Source organism: Mauremys mutica, chromosome 17 (genome assembly GCF_020497125.1).
Source record: "Mauremys mutica isolate MM-2020 ecotype Southern chromosome 17, ASM2049712v1, whole genome shotgun sequence".
In the NCBI taxonomy this organism is placed as follows: domain Eukaryota; kingdom Metazoa; phylum Chordata; order Testudines; family Geoemydidae; genus Mauremys; species Mauremys mutica.
In genome coordinates, this window is record NC_059088.1 from 11,765,422 (window position 1) to 11,783,142 (window position 17,721).

At 54.2% G+C, this 17,721-nt stretch overlaps 1 protein-coding gene and 1 gene segment (V, D, J or C); both read right to left on the reverse strand.

Annotated features, from left to right (window-relative positions):
- Positions 1-5,738: 5,738 nt before the first annotated feature.
- LOC123351737 lies at positions 5,739-6,441 on the reverse strand. The segment is given in 2 exon segments: positions 5,739-6,180; positions 6,275-6,441. Coding segments are annotated over 2 exon segments (423 nt in total).
- A 5,238-nt stretch (positions 6,442-11,679) lies between these two features.
- On the reverse strand, positions 11,680-12,624 carry LOC123351991 (chemokine-like receptor 1). Its single transcript, XM_044991675.1, has one exon. The coding sequence runs from the start codon at positions 12,622-12,624 to the stop codon at positions 11,680-11,682; it is 945 nt and encodes a 314-aa protein (XP_044847610.1).
- Between the last annotated feature and the right edge of the window lie 5,097 nt (positions 12,625-17,721).

The following is a 17,721-nucleotide window of genomic DNA, read 5'->3' on the forward strand; positions in this document are numbered from 1 at the left end:
CCCACTCTCCCATTCATGGCCTCATAATGTCACTGTGGCAGCTACAGGAATTGCTCACCGACCAAATACTGTTCAGGAAACATTCCACGTGTCTCTGGCTCCTGTTACCATAAGACGGGTCAGCAACACGTAATCAGCCAGCTCCCTATAGACCACCAGGGGACGGGGCCTATTCCCAGTACTGATCCAGCCTCCGATGTCCTGAGGCAGGGTTGAGGGGTTTGGTACTTTCTTACCTGCGTGTTGGTGGGATGTGGCTTCTAAGGGTTAATCTCGGTCCAGGGCCAGGTCCCTGACACAGTCGCTGCAGTCCGCACAGACTGACTCTGCCCGGGGCAGGAAGCTCTTCTTTTGTGGGTTTCTTAAGTGGAAGGAAGGGGCGTTCGTGACTGAAAGGTGCGAAGGGATTGGTTTTGATGGTCTCTCCTGAGTGTGACAGACAGGCAGCTGTCCTGCGATTGTGGGCTTCTAAAGATTCCTTAACGCTCACATTTCCTCTGTTGTGTGCAATGCTGAGCCCCTGCTATAACCACTAAACACTGTATCCCTCCCAGGGTCAGGGAAAAAACCCAGGAGTCCTGTCTCCCAGGCCCCCTGCTCCAACCCACTAGACCTCACTTCCCTCCCAGCAGGGGACTGCGCAGAAATTTACCTTTGACCCCTTTTTTTGCAATCACACCTGCCCAGGCCCCAGCAGGAGCTCACTCTTCCCTCCCTCCAAGCACAGCCCCATGGCTGGACGAGTTCTGTGCCCCTGACGATTATTGGGGGGGGGAGGGAGTGCCCCTGCTTACCCCTCTTTGTGCACACTCCTGCCTCCCCCAGTTGGGAGTAGAACCCAGGAGTTCCTGCTTTAACCTACTAGATTCTACACCCTGCGAGGCACTGAGAATAGGACCTAGGCGTCCTGACTCCCAGCCCCACATCTCTCCCCCAACTGAAGACTGTACAGCTTTTTAAAAGATCATTTCTGATTGGTCTATAACTTATGGGCTTGATGCAGAAATGATGGGTGAGGCTCTTTAGCCCGTGTTACACACGAGGCCAGACTAGATGATCCTAATGGTCCTTTCTGTCCTTAAAAAGCTGTGAATCTATTAACCACTAGGCTCCACCTTCCCCCACCACTGGGAATAGAACGCAGGTGTCCTGGTTTACAGTCTCACTGCTCTAACTCGCTAGATTACATTCATTAGTCCAAGAATCTCTTGAGGATTGACACGGAAGATACAGAACTGGATTGGGATATACAAGACTAGTTCGAATTAGGCTGTTGCACAAATCGTGCTCAGGATCCATAGGGTCAACAGAGAAACATTCCCTACGAAGAGCTCTTGCTTCCAGGGAGATCTATGGAGAAAGAGTGCTGGGATGAAAAGGCGGAACCGGTGAGAGGAATTCTGAGATAGACTGGAAAGAGAAACCTCTGCAGCCGCAGCTGGCTCAGTCGCAGATACTAGGCCAAGGTCTGCTCCAGCCAATTCAGGACATTTTAACTCCTGAGAAGCCTGAGGGAACTGGTAAGTCAGCAGTTCTAAGACAGACAAAAGGATGGATGTGTGTCTACTGTGGACAGCAAGATCATTTAGTACAAGACTGTGAGAACTCACCTCACCCCAGTTTGGTGCACCAACAGCAAAGCTGCCTGCTGGAGGATTTGTGGGACGAGGAACAGCCAGCAAAGCAACCATGTAGATGCACAGAGTACAAACTGGTTCTCAGGAGGACAATCCTGGAGAAGACTCAGCATACCACAAGTTTCAAACACCGAGACCATACCTTGGAAGGACAAATGCCCAAGATTCTATTCCCATTGACTGGAAAGTTTTGCAGTGACAAGATAGGCATATAGGACACGTGATTCACTTCCTGGAGTCTGTCCCTAGGCCCAGTCAGGGTGAGGAAGTGAAGGAGAAATATAAGACCTGTCTAGACGTACGAGAAAGGCCAAAGTTTTTTGTGTCCAATGGAGTTTTGTACAGAAAGATTCAGAAAAGGGAAGATTTGGGATAGCTAGTGATTCCCTACACTCATTGAGGCAGCATTAGAAGGAATCCATGAGAAGATATGCACCACGTGGGAACAGAAAGAACACTAGAGTTCGTTAGAGGTCAGTTTTATTGGCCTCAAATGACCCGAGCCGTAGAAAGGAAACGTCTGCAATCAGAACTCAATCCTCAGTCAGAGGAATTTGACCCAAACAAGAGGAGTCAACTTCATGAAGATCAACTGGAAGGGACACAAACCAGGGAAACTTCCCACCACAACAACATCTGTAGAGAGTACTGCAGAGGTACCTATTGGATCTCACAGAACATGGAAAGTTAGAAGCCAGCCAGTCCAATTTGGGGACCATCACCCTCCTTGTTATTAATCCAAGGGCTGGAATGTAAGGAACCCTAGACTTTGGTTTCCTGACAAGGAAGCGTTTGGGAAAGAATCAAGATGCTGCCGTTCTTTTCAAGCGGTGATGGTGACACATGCTACATGTTATGGAGACTGAGACCACCCAGCGCGCGCTGCAGTCTCCTTAGGCAGGGGCCGTATTCCCAGGGCCGAATGCACCGGCGGGCGCATTGTGCGTGAGGGAGAGGGTACCCGGGGCTCTGTGGTGACTCTCAGCCACCATGAGACGGGCCGGGCAGCTCGGTGTCCTTTGGTGCCTCGTCCCTCCCCCCCGGGCTGTGAGCCCCAGCTGGTGCAGCGTCTGCTGCGTACAAAGCTCAGTGTGTGTTAGCGTTGTGGGGGGGTCTTCTGGGGTCCACAGGCAGCTGTGGTGGCTGTGCCCCAACTCAGACATAGGGGCCCCAGATTAATAATACTGTGCAGGGCCCCATAAATCCTAAGGACGGCCCTGGTGGTGGGGCTGTGGGCAGGGGGGTGCTGGGCGAGGGGGGTGTTGTGCAGGGTGCTGTGCATTTGTAGGGTGGGTGAGGGGAGGTGTTGGGCATAGCAGGTCCAGGGGGGCTCTGGCCATAGGGAATCAGGGGAGGGGGAATTCAGGTGTTGGCCGGGGGGGCTGCGTGGCACAGCATGGGCCCGTCCCCAAGGGGAAGGAGAACCTGACAGCACAGGGCCAGGCAGGGCACTGTGTGTCTGGCAACTGCCCGTTGGTAAACAGTGCCCCTGCCATGCCAGGCCCCATTGCCTCCGGCTGGCCCCTCGCTCTGGGGACCGACCCCGCACGCCAGGCTCCATTGCCTCCATCGGGGCCACAAAGATGTTTGGTGCTGGGCCCACAAAACGTTCATCCGGCCCCGTTAGTCACACGAGTGCCCCCAGTGCCCCGAGTGCCAGCCCTGGGCTGAGTGATGTCACCGAGGGCTGAGGGGCGGGTCTATCTCCATGGGGACTCCAGGACATCGTGGAACTTTATTGTGGGTTGGGACGTCTCAGCTCCACCCACTGACACCAGCGCAGAGCCCGGGCAGGGATTTCCCAGTGGCGGGTGGGTGGAAACAATCCACGAGCCGCGTTGGAAAGTCCCAGCGGTGCCACGTTCCCAGGCTCAGCGGCGTGGGGTTTATTCGGGCGCGGGGTGAGCTCTGCCCCTCAGCCCCGCCCGGACGCGGAATGGCTCCTTTCCATACCGCAGCCTCCACCTCTCTGCCTCAGTCCTGCCTCTTTGAACCAGGGGCTGTGATAGTTCCCCGGCCTCACCGTGGGGGGGTTGTGGGGATAGAGGCAATAACCGCTTGTGAAGGGGGGAGACGCCACGGCGAGGGGCCCCACATCGGTTATAATGAACTAATCACCTTCCGCTGCGTTATTGCAATAAAGGTCCCGGTTTGCTGAAAGGCCCAGAGCCGCCCTGGTGTCAGTCAGGAGTAACTCACGGACACTGAAAGCAGTTGCAGTCACTTTACACTAGCGGAGGGTTTGGCGCCATGAGGAATTTGCTCCATCCATTGGGTGTGAGGCAAACCCCAATGAGGGCAGGGGGATGAACCCTATTGACTCTGACGGGCGCTGGAGCAGTCCCGCAATGGGCTTGTCTCCTGTATACTGGCGGGGGCTGTCCTGTGAGTCTGACACCGAGACGGGTCCCGGGAGAGCCAACGTGACGGGTCTCGGAGGGGAGAGTGACGCAAAACCGGACTCACTCCGGATTGGGGTGCCCCCATAAAGGGAGGGACCTGCGCACCGCAGGCTCAGGGGGGCTCTGGGAAGGAAAGGGAGACACTGACGGCAGAAAGAACGAGGCGTCCTTGTGGCACCTTAGAGACTAACACATTTAATGGGGCATAAGCTTTCGTGGGCTGAAACCCACTTCATCAGATTTACGCAGTGGAAAATACAGTAATGTAACTCTTCTGCCGGGCTGAAACAATAGCAGCAAGGGCCGGGTTCAATACATAGGGGTCCCTTCCCCACAACATAATGCAAAACCAGCTCGAGCCCCCACCCAGTGACCTGGGAAAATCTTACACACACCCCTGGGCGCCTCAAGGAGGCAATACTTCCCCTCTCGCAAGCACAGAGTCTTGGTGTAGCAGAAAAGGTTTAATAACATGAGAAACAACAAGCATTAAATTGGGAAAATACCTCAGCTAGAGTTCATAGGTCAAACTGTGAGCAAAGACCCACCCTAGCAAATTGGGCTGTGTCCTTCTCTCTGGGCCTTTGAGTCCAGCAACCCCCAAATCACCCACAGTCCCAAAAGTCCCACAATCCAAAAGTCTCTGTCCCGGGTCAGTGCAGCCCCAGAGTTCAGGAGTCTCTCTGCAGAGGTCCCCCTCCCCAGCCTGGGTAGAAAGGGGCACCTTACGTGGTTTCGGGGCCAACTGCCCTGCCTCTTCATGGGGTTCTGCTTCCACTAGTCGTCCCCACAAACAGCTCAGCTCCGCTTGCTCTGTGGGCTGCTCCGCTCTGCCAGCTGCTCTGGTCCACCAGCTGTCCTGTGAGCCACTCCAGCCGTCCTCAGGAGCTGCTTGGCTCCACTCACCCAGTGGCTGCACAAACTGCTCCACTCCGCTCTGCCAGCTGCTCTGCTCCACGGTATTACTTCAGGCTCCCCCACTCATTAGCACAGTACTCAGTGCTCTCAGCTCAGCAAGTCCAGCTCTTCAGTGATTCCAGCTCATAGTAGGGTAGCCCCAGTGCCAGTGAGTTCAGCTCAGTAACCTGTATCTAGATTCTTAAGGGAATCAAAAATTAACTCTGACATTCTACAGTGGAGAGAGGCACAGGTGGAACTGGTGCTTCTGGCTCACACAAGACACCTGCACCACCCAGTACAGATATCTATCCCCAGCCTCTCTCCCTTGACTGGCTTTTGGAACCCATGTCCCTTGTCTAGCAAGTGCTATTTAGTTGACAATGAAACCCTCTATCATAAGACAGTTTTGTAGTTCCTCATTTACTTAATCGGGGTGACAACATTTTATTGCTCCTGCCCCAATAACAACAAAATTGGGGGTCCCACAGCGGTGAAAATAACCATCCCAGGCTGCTTTGTGGTATGCTAAGTGGGGTGGGAGTGCCAATGCAAATAACCAAAACTTCTTTCCGCACTCCCCATAATTTACCACCAGATGTCAGGGTGGGGCTCATCCTGACTCTGCTTACAGTAGCGAGAGAGATATATGCAGAGAACAAGAAAAGATGGAGGTTGCCTTACCAACTCTAATAAGATAAATCAATTCAGGTGAGCTATTATCAGTAGGAGAAAAAAAAAACTTTTGTAGTGATCATCAGGATGGCCAATTTCAAACAGTTGACAAGAAGATGTACGTAACCGTAGGGTGAATGTAACACAAACGGTAGGTTTGTGTTACATTCACCCAATTGCCAGGTCTCTTGTCTAAGCCTGAAGCGGGGTGACTGTCACTGCTGCCCCCACGTGGCTGCTGGGAGAAGGGGGTGTCACTGTGCCTTTCACACAATAATAGACAGCAGTGTCCTCGAGTTTCAGGTTGGACAGTTGCAGATACAGCTCATTCTTGTAATTATCCCTGGAGATGGTGAATCGGCCTTTCACTGAATTACGGTAGCGTGTCTGGCTCCCGTCGGGGTTTATAGAACTGACCCATTCTAGTCCCTTTCCTGGAGCCTGTTGGAACCAGCTCATGTAGGAAACGCTGAAGGTGAACCCAGAGGCTTTGCAGGAGAGGCGGAGAGACTCTCTGGGGCTTTTCACCCCCCCTCCAGACTCCACCAGCTTGACCTGGGACCGGACACCTGAGAATAAACACAGGCCATTACTATCGGCATAGAAATAGCGATAACACAATATTCCTCTAACTCTGCCAGTTATTCAGAGGGAGGAACGTACCTTCTAAAGCTGCTGCCACGAAACTTAAAAGGAGCAAAAATCTCATTTTTCCTGGTGCTGGAGCGGAAAGTTCTCAGGCGACTGGCTGGGAACTGCTCAGACCCAGGAGGCTGCGAATCGGGTCTCCGGGTGCAGCCTGGGCAGAGAGAGGCACAGATTTAAACAGGACACCGTCTCCCTCATTTGCATGTCCCCGCCTTGTACGAGACGCACTCTCCTCCTGCCCGGGATCTGATTGACTCGCCCCAGTGGGAGGGGGCTGTTGTCCCCTTACTGACATTCAGTGGGTGTTTTGCTTGGCCAGCTCCCAGCACTAAAAGAATGGGGAGAGGCCAATGCTCCAGGTCAGCCTCAGTCAGCCTCTGAGCGGGATGGGTGGGGCGGGCAGGCTGATCAGGGAGTCAGGAGGCCGGGGGGGGGGGCATCCTCCCTGTGAGCTGGAGTTGCCTGGGTCAGACAGAGTGGGGTCGAGCTAAGGAGGGAGCAGGGCCTAGCTGAGCTGGGGAGCAGGGCCGGGCCGGCCAGAGGGGCCAGGGAAGCAGAAGCAGCAGAGCTGGGCGCAGAGTCACAGAGACCCAGCCACCATGTCAGGGTTCACTCTGAACTCGGGGGTACAGATGTGGGGGCCTCCATGAAAGACCCCCTAAGCTCATTTCTACCAGCTTAGGTTAAAAACTTCCCCAAGGCACAAATCCTTCCTTGTCCTTGGGTGGGTACTGCTGCCACCACCAAGTGAGTTAGACAAAGATTCAAGGAAAAGGACCACTTGGAGTGTGCACATGGGTGGGGCCCAGCTGCTCCCTGCCCCCCTCATTGAAGCAGGTGTGCAGGGTTACTGCCCTGGGAACTGCAGGCACCAGTGGACATGGGGCTGGCTGGAGGCAGGGCAGGGACTGACTGGAGGCAGGGTCTGGCTGCAGGCAGGGCAAGGGGTGTGGGGCTGGCTGGAGACAGGGGGATGTGGGGTGGGCTGGCTGGCTTCAGGCAGGGCCGCAGGGGGTGCGGCAGGGGTTGGCAGGGCTGGAGACAGAAGAGTGCAGGGCTGGTGCGGGCAGGGCAGGGGGTGCAGGGCTGGCTGCGGGCAGGAGCTGGTGCGGGCAGGGCAGGGGGTGCAGCAGGGGCTGGCTGCGGGCAGGGGGTGTGGGGCTGGCTGGAGACGAGCTGGCTGCGGGCAGGGCAGGGGGTGCAGGGCTGGTGTGCACAGAGGTGTGTTGGGGCTGGCTGGCTTCGGGCGGGGCCGTGGGGGGTGTGGCAGGGGTTGGCTAGAGACAGGGCAGGGGGTGCGGCAGGGGCTGGCTGTGGGCAGGGGGTGCAGGGCTGGCTCAGGGCAGGGGGTGCAGGGCTGTTGTGGGCAGGACAGGGGGTGCAAGGCTGGTGCGGGCAGGCGGTGCGGGGCTGGAAGCAGGGCACGGGGTGCAGCAGGGGCTGGAAGCAGGGCACGGGGTGCAGCAGGGGCTGTCTGCGGGCAGGGGGTGCAGGGCTGGCTGGAGACAGGGGCTGGCTGCGGGCAGGGGGTGCAGGGCTGGAAGCAGGGCACGGGGTGCAGCAGGGGCTGGAAGCAGGGCACGGGGTGCAGCAGGGGCTGGCTGCGGGCAGGGGGTGCAGGGCTGGCTGGAGACAGGGGCTGGCTGCGGGCAGGGGGTGCAGGGCTGGAAGCAGGGCACGGGGTGCAGCAGGGGCTGGCTGCGGGCAGGGGGTGCAGGGCTGGAAGCAGGGCACGGGGTGCAGCAGGGGCTGGAAGCAGGGCACGGGGTGCAGCAGGGGCTGGCTGCGGGCAGGGGGTGCAGGGCTGGAAGCAGGGCACGGGGTGCAGCAGGGGCTGGCTGCGGGCAGAGGGTGCAGGGCTGGAAGCAGGGCACGGGGTGCAGCAGGGGCTGGCTGTGGGCAGGGGGTGCAGGGCTGGAAGCAGGGCACGGGGTGCAGCAGGGGCTGGCTGCGGGCAGGGGGTGCAGCAGGGGCTGGAAGCAGGGCATGGGGTGCAGCAGGGGCTGGAAGCAGGGCACAGGGTGCAGCAGGGGCTGGCTGCGGGCAGGGGTGCAGGGCTGGCTGGAGACAGGGGCTGGCTGTGGGTAGGGCAGCGGGTGCAGGGCTGGTGCGGGCAGTGGGTGCAGCAAAGGCAGCTGGAGCCCCGGCCCTTTAAATAGGCCCTGCTTTTGGACAGGTGCCAACCAGGTTATTTGAGCTTCTTAACCGTTTACAGGTAAAGGAGGGATTTCATGCTCCCCTGAGCTGTATGTTTATGACACTTCCCCAGTCCCCACGCCCACAGTTTCTGCTAATTAATCAAATATCCCAGCCCTCACCCTGCAGCCTCTCAATTTCTCCCGGGCCCTATGGGCTGTTCCCTTGAAGGGGCAATGAGTCTGATCTTACCCTGCTCTCTCAAGCCCAGCATCTTGCGCCACTGGCTCTGTCCAATAGAACCAACAAGTCTGTCTTCACCCTCCCATTATTCCCCAGACTTTGTAGCCTGCAACTCCTGCCACTTTATTGTCTCGTTGAAGTCATGAACATTTCTTCTTTCCCTCTATGAAAGGCCTGCCCCCCAGCCCCCGCCACTGGAGATGTGTCTACCATAGGTGAAAATATGGGCCCCCATAGCTGAAATATCTGCCAGTCGTTCATATCCTTAACCTCCAAAACCCCTGCAAGGAAGGGCAGGGCTTTTACCCCTCTCTTACCGATGGGAAACTGTGGCACAACGCTTTCATGAAAACACACCCACACCTGTTCTCCCTGTCTGTCCTTGTTCATCTCCGGCAGGCACCGGTCTCACGCTGATATGAGCCATGGGTTCTGCTTCCTCCTCTTAATGACTGACTGTTCCCAGTCTTAAAAACCCAGTGAATTGTGCAATCGATAAACAATGGGAGCCTCTTTAGAGTCTGATCGGGCACCACCTCCGAACAAGAACTATAGCTGTTAGTTATTCAGAGATGATGATATAACAAGTATCGTCCACGTCAGCCAGAAAGGACATTTCTTCGCATGGGTCACTCACCCTAAAATACCTTGGTGTAGGAGGTTCTCAGGATCACTCCTGCTGAGTCCCCACTGTTCAGGGAGACGTCTCTCCAGAGTCTAGCAGCTGTGCAGCTCCTGGTACTCTAAGGCTTGAGATACACGACTGAACCCCAAGTACCGGCCTTTTAGTACTTACCTGGTTAATCCCTGTGGATCTGTGTGGCACAGAGCTGGGTGGTGTCACCAAGTAGCCCAGGAAACCATGTAGGAATTCCCATACCGGATCGGATTATGGTTATTATTTAACATCTGTACGATGGTAGCGACTAGGAGGCAGATGAGATCAGGACCCTGTTGTGTCAGGTGATACACACACAAATGGTGAGAGACAGTCGCAGCCCCAGGTGAGATCACGGCCCTGTGGTGCCGCGTGCTGGTGGGGATGTTTGCGGAGGTACAACCACAAGTGGTTTGTAGCATGAGGACATGGTCTGGTTACATTAACATGGGCACAGAGAGATATTCCTTGGGAGGCGGAAGGATGAAGTAGGAGCCCTGGTACGGGAGGGGATAGATGTAGAGGGGCTAACGAGGCAGCTGAGAGGAGTCGTTAGCTCCACTCCGAATGCCGCCTGGAGTCTCAAGGCCCCGTTACAGGTCTCATGAAACAATTGAGCCTGGAATGATCTGGGCTAAATTGTTCTTTATTCCTCAAAGAGCAGAGTCACTTTGTGATGTTGCTTAGAGCCAACCATAAGTGACTAAAGCAGTTTTGTGTGTGGACGGAAAGTGCGTTTCAAACGCTACTGTAGAGGGTTAAATGTTACAGTGTAGAGCAGGAGTCGATCTGGAGAGACCCCAAAAGTAGTTCAGGTGGCAGCTCACCTGAGATAACCTCATTGTTTCATTCGTAGTTAACATCTGTATAGTGATAGGTCGATGCCTTCTGTGTGCTAGGACCCTGTTGTGCTGGGCGCTGCCCAGATACAGCGAGAGACAGTCCCTGCCCTACTGAGATTTGGGCCTTGCTGTGCTGGGCGTTGTACAAACATAGAGGAACAGAGAGTCCCAAGGAGTTCACAGCTAAATAAACAAGACACACCAAAGTTGTATTTCCAGGTCTGGGAGGGAAGTTGTGTCTCCTCGTTTAGAGTCGGGAGGGCGGGGGGCTGAGAGTCAGGACTCCTGGGTCCCATCGGCAGCTCGGGGAGGGGATTTGGGTCTGCAGGGTTCGAGCAGGGGAAGTGGGCAGAGAGGATTTGGTTCCCATCGCTGCCATTGTCTGGCGTTCGGACAAGTCAGCTTCCTTTCCCACCGCACACAGGCATGAAGACTGAGCTAACGGCTGCCTACAATGTGCTCCAAGTGCCACCAAAAACAGGGGAACGGAAGAGCAAACCACCCTCACTATTCAACTGCATTATGTGTGGCCCACTGTATGAGAAAGCAAAACCGCCAGCCGTACCCACCACTGCAGGATAAAGCAATCTCGCTCTGAGCACTGAACATGGACCCAGTGTCACCGCGGCTGCCTGCTGGAGAGACAGTCTGGGCTCCCATGGTCCTTGTGGCTGCTGCTCAGTAGTTTCATCGGGTGCTCCTGACTCCCACCAGCCCCCCACAACCACGAGACCCCTTTCCCCTCAGAGTTCCAGGGTAGAACCCAGGAGTCTTGACTCCCCGGCCCTCAGCTCATCTGGTCCAGCTCCTGTCTTTGAACTGCACTGTGGGCTGGGCTTTGAGCCTCACGTCCCCTCATGGGCGAGGGAAGCTGCAGGATCAGACTCTGGAACACTGGAATTTGTTCCCTTCTAGCCACGAGGTGGCCACCCCATCTGAAGCACAAGGCTGCTGCTAAGACTGACCATCCCCAACACAGAGCCACTGCCACTTATTTCAAATGAGAGCATCACGGGGAGAAAATCCCTTTATTGGCAAAAGAAAATCACCCCAGCTGTTCTGTGAGGCTGTTAGATGTCGACACTGAGCCTAGAATATCAGCAGGGACGCGAACACCAGAGAATGCTACAGACCAGCATTTTAGTGGCACGATAGCAAAGCATCCTGAGCAAGATCTGATCCAGTCCCCACTGATAGCGGTGGGAAGACGCCCGTCGGCTCAGGCCTGTGGTCAAGTGCCCCAAGCGCTGCAGGCCCAGCCATTCCTTGTGAAAAATATTGGTCATGAATGTCGATCCCTTTTTGTGTAGTGATCCCCCTCCCCCAGCATGTGCCATCAGCAGGAATTAAACCTAGAAACTTCAGCACCACACTTTAAGCACAGAGGTTAAGGAGCAGCTAAGTGCATTAGCAGTAGTAGGCTGTCTTCTTTTTGTACAGTTCAGTTACTATAGGGGGACACAACACACTTAGGAAGCTCATTATCTGGAGCTAGCATATAGTTCGTGAATGGATCCCATCTCCCCGTGAACATTTCTCCCCTATTCAGCTGGCTCTCCTGCCAAGTGCACAGCATTTTGGTAGTTACATGCATTTTCTCTGCAGCCCATGAACTCCTGGCCCATGGAAAGGAAGACGATGGGAGTGAGGCAGCTGTGCAAATAGAGCAGGCCATCGGCAAAGAGGATGCCTATGTCCAGGGATTTTTCCATCACTGAATGTAGTGCATCACCTGAGACCCGCAGGAAGTAAAAGACGTGATATGGGAGCCAGCAGAGGTAGAAGATCAGGATCAAGGCAAGGTGGACATTGAGGGGCTTCCTGGACTGAGTGAGATGGCTTGTTCTCAGTTTGGCAGCTAGAAGAATGTAGAAGGTGATGATCAAGGCTAATGGGACCAGGAACCCAACCAGGAAGTGGATAGCAACACGGGCCATCATCCTTCGTTTTCTCAGCAAAAGGTTCTCTTGGACACTTGTCAGATTGCCAGAGATGATGTTCCACTCTGAAGATGAGCTCATGGAATCCCAGAGATCACAGTACTGCAAGCTCAATGCAAGGGATAGGATCCATATGGCCAGAATAACCAAAGAAGCCAGGTGGGGCGACCTGTGGTTCTGGGACCACACAGGGTAGGCCATGGAGATGCAGTGGTCGACGTTGATGACAGTGAGGAGGAAAACCCTAGTGAACATGTTGAGCGAGGTGACAATAATGGTCAACTTATACATCACGGTGCCCAAGAACCAACGAAAACCCAAGGTTGTGTAGATAACTCTGAAGGGTAGGAAGGAGGTGAAGATGAAGTTAGCAATGGCCATGTTAAGGAACCACATAGGAGTGACTGTCTTCTTCACCTGGAAGCCAGTGATGAGGATGATCCAGCCATTTCCCACCATGCCCAAGAGGAAGGCCAGGCTATAGGCCACCATGAAGATTATGTGAGTCATGTCCAGGAGAACGGGATTATGAATAAGTGCTGCCATCTAGGTGTGGGTTCAGGCGGTGCAGATCTTGTACTGACCAAACAAAGAACAAATGTCATGTCTCTGGAAGCTTATCTTGATGAGGATAAAAGGTCAGGCCCACTGGAACAATTTGTATAGTGGGGGTGCTGACAGCCATTGCACCAAACTATAACCCTGTTTATGATGGAAACCACTTCAAGCCCCAGAGAGTGCAGCAGCATCCCTAGGACCTATGTAAAAGCTAGAGTCTGCAAATACATTTATTAGAATGCGCATTGATTAGCTAATCAAACGTGGACATTTTTCATTAAAATGATTTTTCAAGGACAAATAGTGTTTTAGTTGAAATCGAAATATCTAGAAAAAAACCTGCTGATTTTGATAAAATTTCCTTTTGAAAAACAAAGCAAAGTGAAGCATTTCAACATTTTCAGAATGGAGTATTTTAATTTTTTATTTAAAAATGAAATTCATTATTTTGCATATAAAATGTTGACATTTTAAAAAGTTGAAACAAAAGATTTCAAATCACCTAAATCAAAAAAAGAATTTAGAATTTTCTTTCATGGGAAATATTGAATGTTTTTGTGTTTCAGTTGAGACTGGAATTCTTTTTAATAATCCTGAGAAATGAAATATTTGGTTCCTGTCCAGTTCAACTAGCTAATATGTTCTAAAATCATTCCACAATATATCTTCATCCATACCATCCTAATGAAGGCAAGTGGCTACAGGATTTCTAAGCGTCTCACAAGCTACGGAGGAAATATATAAACTCCCCTCTGCATCCCAGGACCAGGCAGCGCTCCGAGAGGTTCACATTTTCAGAGCAATTGGCAGCAACATTTTAAACTCAAGTTTGCTAAAATAAACCCCAATCCTGTGGATTTCATCAGGGCTTCTCAATCTTTTTCACAGAATGAGCCACAGTTTAAGAGAGACTGTCTCATAGGCACCTCCCTGCCCATTGGCCATTTCCAGGTGAAAACGCCTCCCCTCCCATCTCCACTTTCATTCCCATTCACTTGATACCTGACATCTCATTCCCCATCGCCCAGCCACCACCGTCCCCACCCTCCAAGCCTCCATCTACCCTCCCGTTTCCCTTTACCCGGTCCCACCTCCCCTCCCGTTCCCCCTCACCAGACCCTGCCTCCCCTCCCGTTCCCTCTAGCCTGACCCCACCTGCCCTCTGGCTGCCCCTGGACTGCCTCCCATCTCCCCACCTGGTCTCCAACACCCAACCCTGTCTCCCTTCCCATTTCCAATCCCCAAGCCCCGCGTGCCCTCCTGTTACCCATTGCCTTGCTGTCCCCACTCTCCCATTCATGGCCTCATAATGTCACTGTGGCAACTACAGAAATTGCCCACTGACCAAATACTGTTCAGAAAACATTTCATGTGTCTCTGGCTCCTGTTACCATAAGACGAGTCAGCAACACGTAATCAGCCAGCTCCCTATAGACCACCAGGGGACGGGGCCTATTCCCAGTACTGATCCAGCCTCCGATGTCCTGAGGCAGGGTTGAGGGGTTTGGTACTTTCTTACCTGCGTGTTGGTGGGATGTGGCTTCTAAGGGTTAATCTCTGTCCAGGGCCAGGTCCCTGACACAGTCGCTGCAGTCCGCACAGACTGACTCTGCCCGGGGCAGGAAGCTCTTCTTTTGTGGGTTTCTTAAAGGGAAGGAAGGGGCGTTCGTGACTGAAAGGTGCGAAGGGATTGGTTTTGATGGTCTCTCCTGAGTGTGACAGACAGGCAGCTGTCCTGCGATTGTGGGCTTCTAAAGATTCCTTAACGCTCACATTTCCTCTGTTGTGTGCAATGCTGAGCCCCTGCTGTAACCACTAAACACTGTATCCCTCCCAGGGTCAGGGAAAAAACCCAGGAGTCCTGTCTCCCAGGCCCCCTGCTCCAACCCACTAGACCTCACTTCCCTCCCAGCAGGGGACTGCGCAGAAATTTACCTTTGACCCCTTTTTTTGCAATCACACCTGCCCAGGCCCCGGCAGGAGCTCACTCTTCCCTCCCTCCAAGCACAGCCCCAGGGCTGGACGAGTTCTGTGCCCCTGACGATTATTGGGGGGGGGGGAGGGAGTGCCCCTGCTTACTCCTCCTTGTGCGCACTCCTGCCTCCCCCAGTTGGGAGTAGAACCCAGGAGTTCCTGCTTTAACCTACTAGATTCTACACCCTGCGAGGCACTGAGAATAGGACCCAGGCGTCCTGACTCCCAGCCCCACAACTCTCCCCCGACTGAAGACTGTGCAGCTTTTTAAAAGATCATTTCTGATTGGTCTATAACTTATGGGCTCGATGCAGAAATGATGGGTGAGGCTCTTTGGCCCGTGTTATGCACGAGGCCAGACTAGATGATCCTAATGGTCCTTTCTGTCCTTAAAAAGCTGTGAATCTATTAACCACTAGGCTCCACCTTCCCCCACCACTGGGAATAGAACACAGGTGTCCTGGTTTACAGTCTCACTGCTCTAACTCGCTAGATTACATTCATTAGTCCAAGAATCTCTTGAGGATTGACACAGAAGATACAGAACTGGACTGGGATATACAAGACTAGTTCGAATTAGGCTGTTGCACAAATCGTGCTCAGGATCCATAGGGTCAACAGAGAAACATTCCCTACGAAGAGCTCTTGCTTCCAGGGAGATCTATGGAGAAAGAGTGCTGGGATGAAAAGGCGGAACCGGTGAGAGGAATTCTGAGATAGACTGGAAAGAGAAACCTCTGCAGCCGCAGCTGGCTCAGTAGCAGATACTAGGCCAAGGTCTGCTCCAGCCAATTCAGGACATTTTAACCCCTGAGAAGCCTGAGGGAACTGGTAAGTCAGCAGTACTAAGACAGACAAAAGGATGGATGTGTGTCTACTGTGGACAGCAAGATCATTTAGTACAAGACTGAGAACTCACCTCACCCCAGTTTGGTGCACCAACAGCAAAGCTGCCTGCTGGAGGATTTGTGTGACAAGGACAGCCAGCAAAGCAACCATGTAGATGCACAGAGTACAAACTGGGTCTCAGGAGGACAATCCTGGAGAAGACTCAGCATACCACAAGTTTCAAACACCGAGACCATACCTTGGAAGGACAAATGCCCAAGATTCTATTCCCATTGACTGGAAAGTTTTGCAGTGACAAGATAGGCATATAGGACACGTGATTCACTTCCTGGAGTCTGGCCCTAGGCCCAGTCAGGGTGAGGAAGTGAAGGAGAAATATAAGACCTGTCTAGACGTACGAGAAAGGCCAAAGTTTTTTGTGTCCAATGGAGTTTTGTACAGAAAGATTCAGAAAAGGGAAGATTTGGGATAGCTAGTGATTCCCTACACTCATTGAGGCAGCATTAGAAGGAATCCATGAGAAGATATGCACCACGTGGGAACAGAAAGAACACTAGAGTTCGTTAGAGATCAGTTTTATTGGCCTCAAATGACCCGAGCCGTAGAAAGGAAACGTCTGCAATCAGAACTCAATCCTCAGTCAGAGGAATTTGACCCAAACAAGAGGAGTCAACTTCATGAAGATCAACTGGAAGGGACACAAACCAGGGAAACTTCCCACCACAACAACATCTGTAGAGAGTACTGCAGAGGTACCTATTGGATCTCACAGAACATGGAAAGTTAGAAGCCAGCCAGTCCAATTTGGGGACCATCACCCTCCTTGTTATTAATCCAAGGGCTGGAATGTAAGGAACCCTAGACTTTGGTTTCCTGACAAGGAAGCGTTTGGGAAAGAATCAAGATGCTGCGGTTCTTTTCAAGCGGTGATGGTGACACATGCTACATGTTATGGAGACTGAGACCACCCAGCGCGCGCTGCAGTCTCCTTAGGCAGGGGCCATATTCCCAGGGCCGAATGCACCGGCGGGCGCATTGTGCGTGAGGGAGAGGGTACCCGGGGCTCTGTGGTGACTCTCAGCCGCCGTGAGACGGGCCGGGCAGCTCGGTGTCCTTTGGTGCCTCGTCCCTCCCCCCCGGGCTGTGAGCCCCGGCTGGTGCAGCGTCTGCTGCGTACAAAGCTCAGTGTGTGTTAGCGTTGTGGGGGGGTCTTCTGGGGTCCACAGGCAGCTGTGGTGGCTGTGCCCCAACTCAGACATAGGGGCCCCAGATTAATAATACTGTGCAGGGCCCCATAAATCCTAAGGACGGCCCTGGTGGTGGGGCTGTGGGCAGGGGGGTGCTGGGCGAGGGGGGTGTTGTGCAGGGTGCTGTGCATTTGTAGGGTGGGTGAGGGGAGGTGTTGGGCATAGCAGGTCCAGGGGGGCTCTGGCCATAGGGAATCAGGGGAGGGGGAATTCCGGTGTTGGCCGGGGGGGCTGCGTGGCACAGCATGGGCCCGTCCCCAAGGGGAAGGGGAACCTGGCAGCACAGGGCCAGGCAGGGCACTGTACATCTGGCAACTGCCCATTGGTAAACAGTGCCCCTGCCATGCCAGGCCCCATTGCCTCCGGCTGGCCCCTCGCTCTGGGGACCGACCCCCCGCGCCAGGCTCCATTGCCTCCATCGGGGCCACAAAGATGTTTGGTGCTGGGCCCACAAAACGTTCATCCGGCCCCGTTAGTCACGCGACTGCCCCCAGTGCCCCGAGTGCCAGCCCTGGGCTGAGTGATGTCACCGAGGGCTGAGGGGCGGGTCTATCTCCATGGGGACTCCAGGACATCGTGGAACTTTATTGTGGGTTGGGACGTCTCAGCTCCACCCATTGACACCAGCGCAGAGCCCGGGCAGGGATTTCCCAGTGGCGGGTGGGTGGAAACAATCCACGAGCCGCGTTGGAAACTCCCAGCGGTGCCACGTTCCCAGGCTCAGCGGCGTGGGGTTTATTCGGGCGCGGGGTGAGCTCTGCCCCTCAGCCCCGCCCGGACGCGGAATGGCTCCTCCATACCGCAGCCTCCACCTCTCTGCCTCAGTCCCGCCTCTTTGAACCAGGGGCTGTGAAAGTTCCCCGGCCTCACCGTGGGGGGGATAGAGGCAATAACCGCTTGTGAAGGGGGGCGACGCCACGGCGAGGGGCCCCACATCGTTATAAGGAACTAATCACCTTCCGCTGCGTTATTGCAATAAAGGTCCCGGTTTGCTGAAAGGCCCAGAGCCCCCCTG

Coding starts and splice junctions, on each gene's coding strand:
- LOC123351991 (XM_044991675.1), bottom strand. CDS start 12,624: ATGGCAGCACTTATTCATAATCCCGTTCTCCTGGACATGACTCACATA.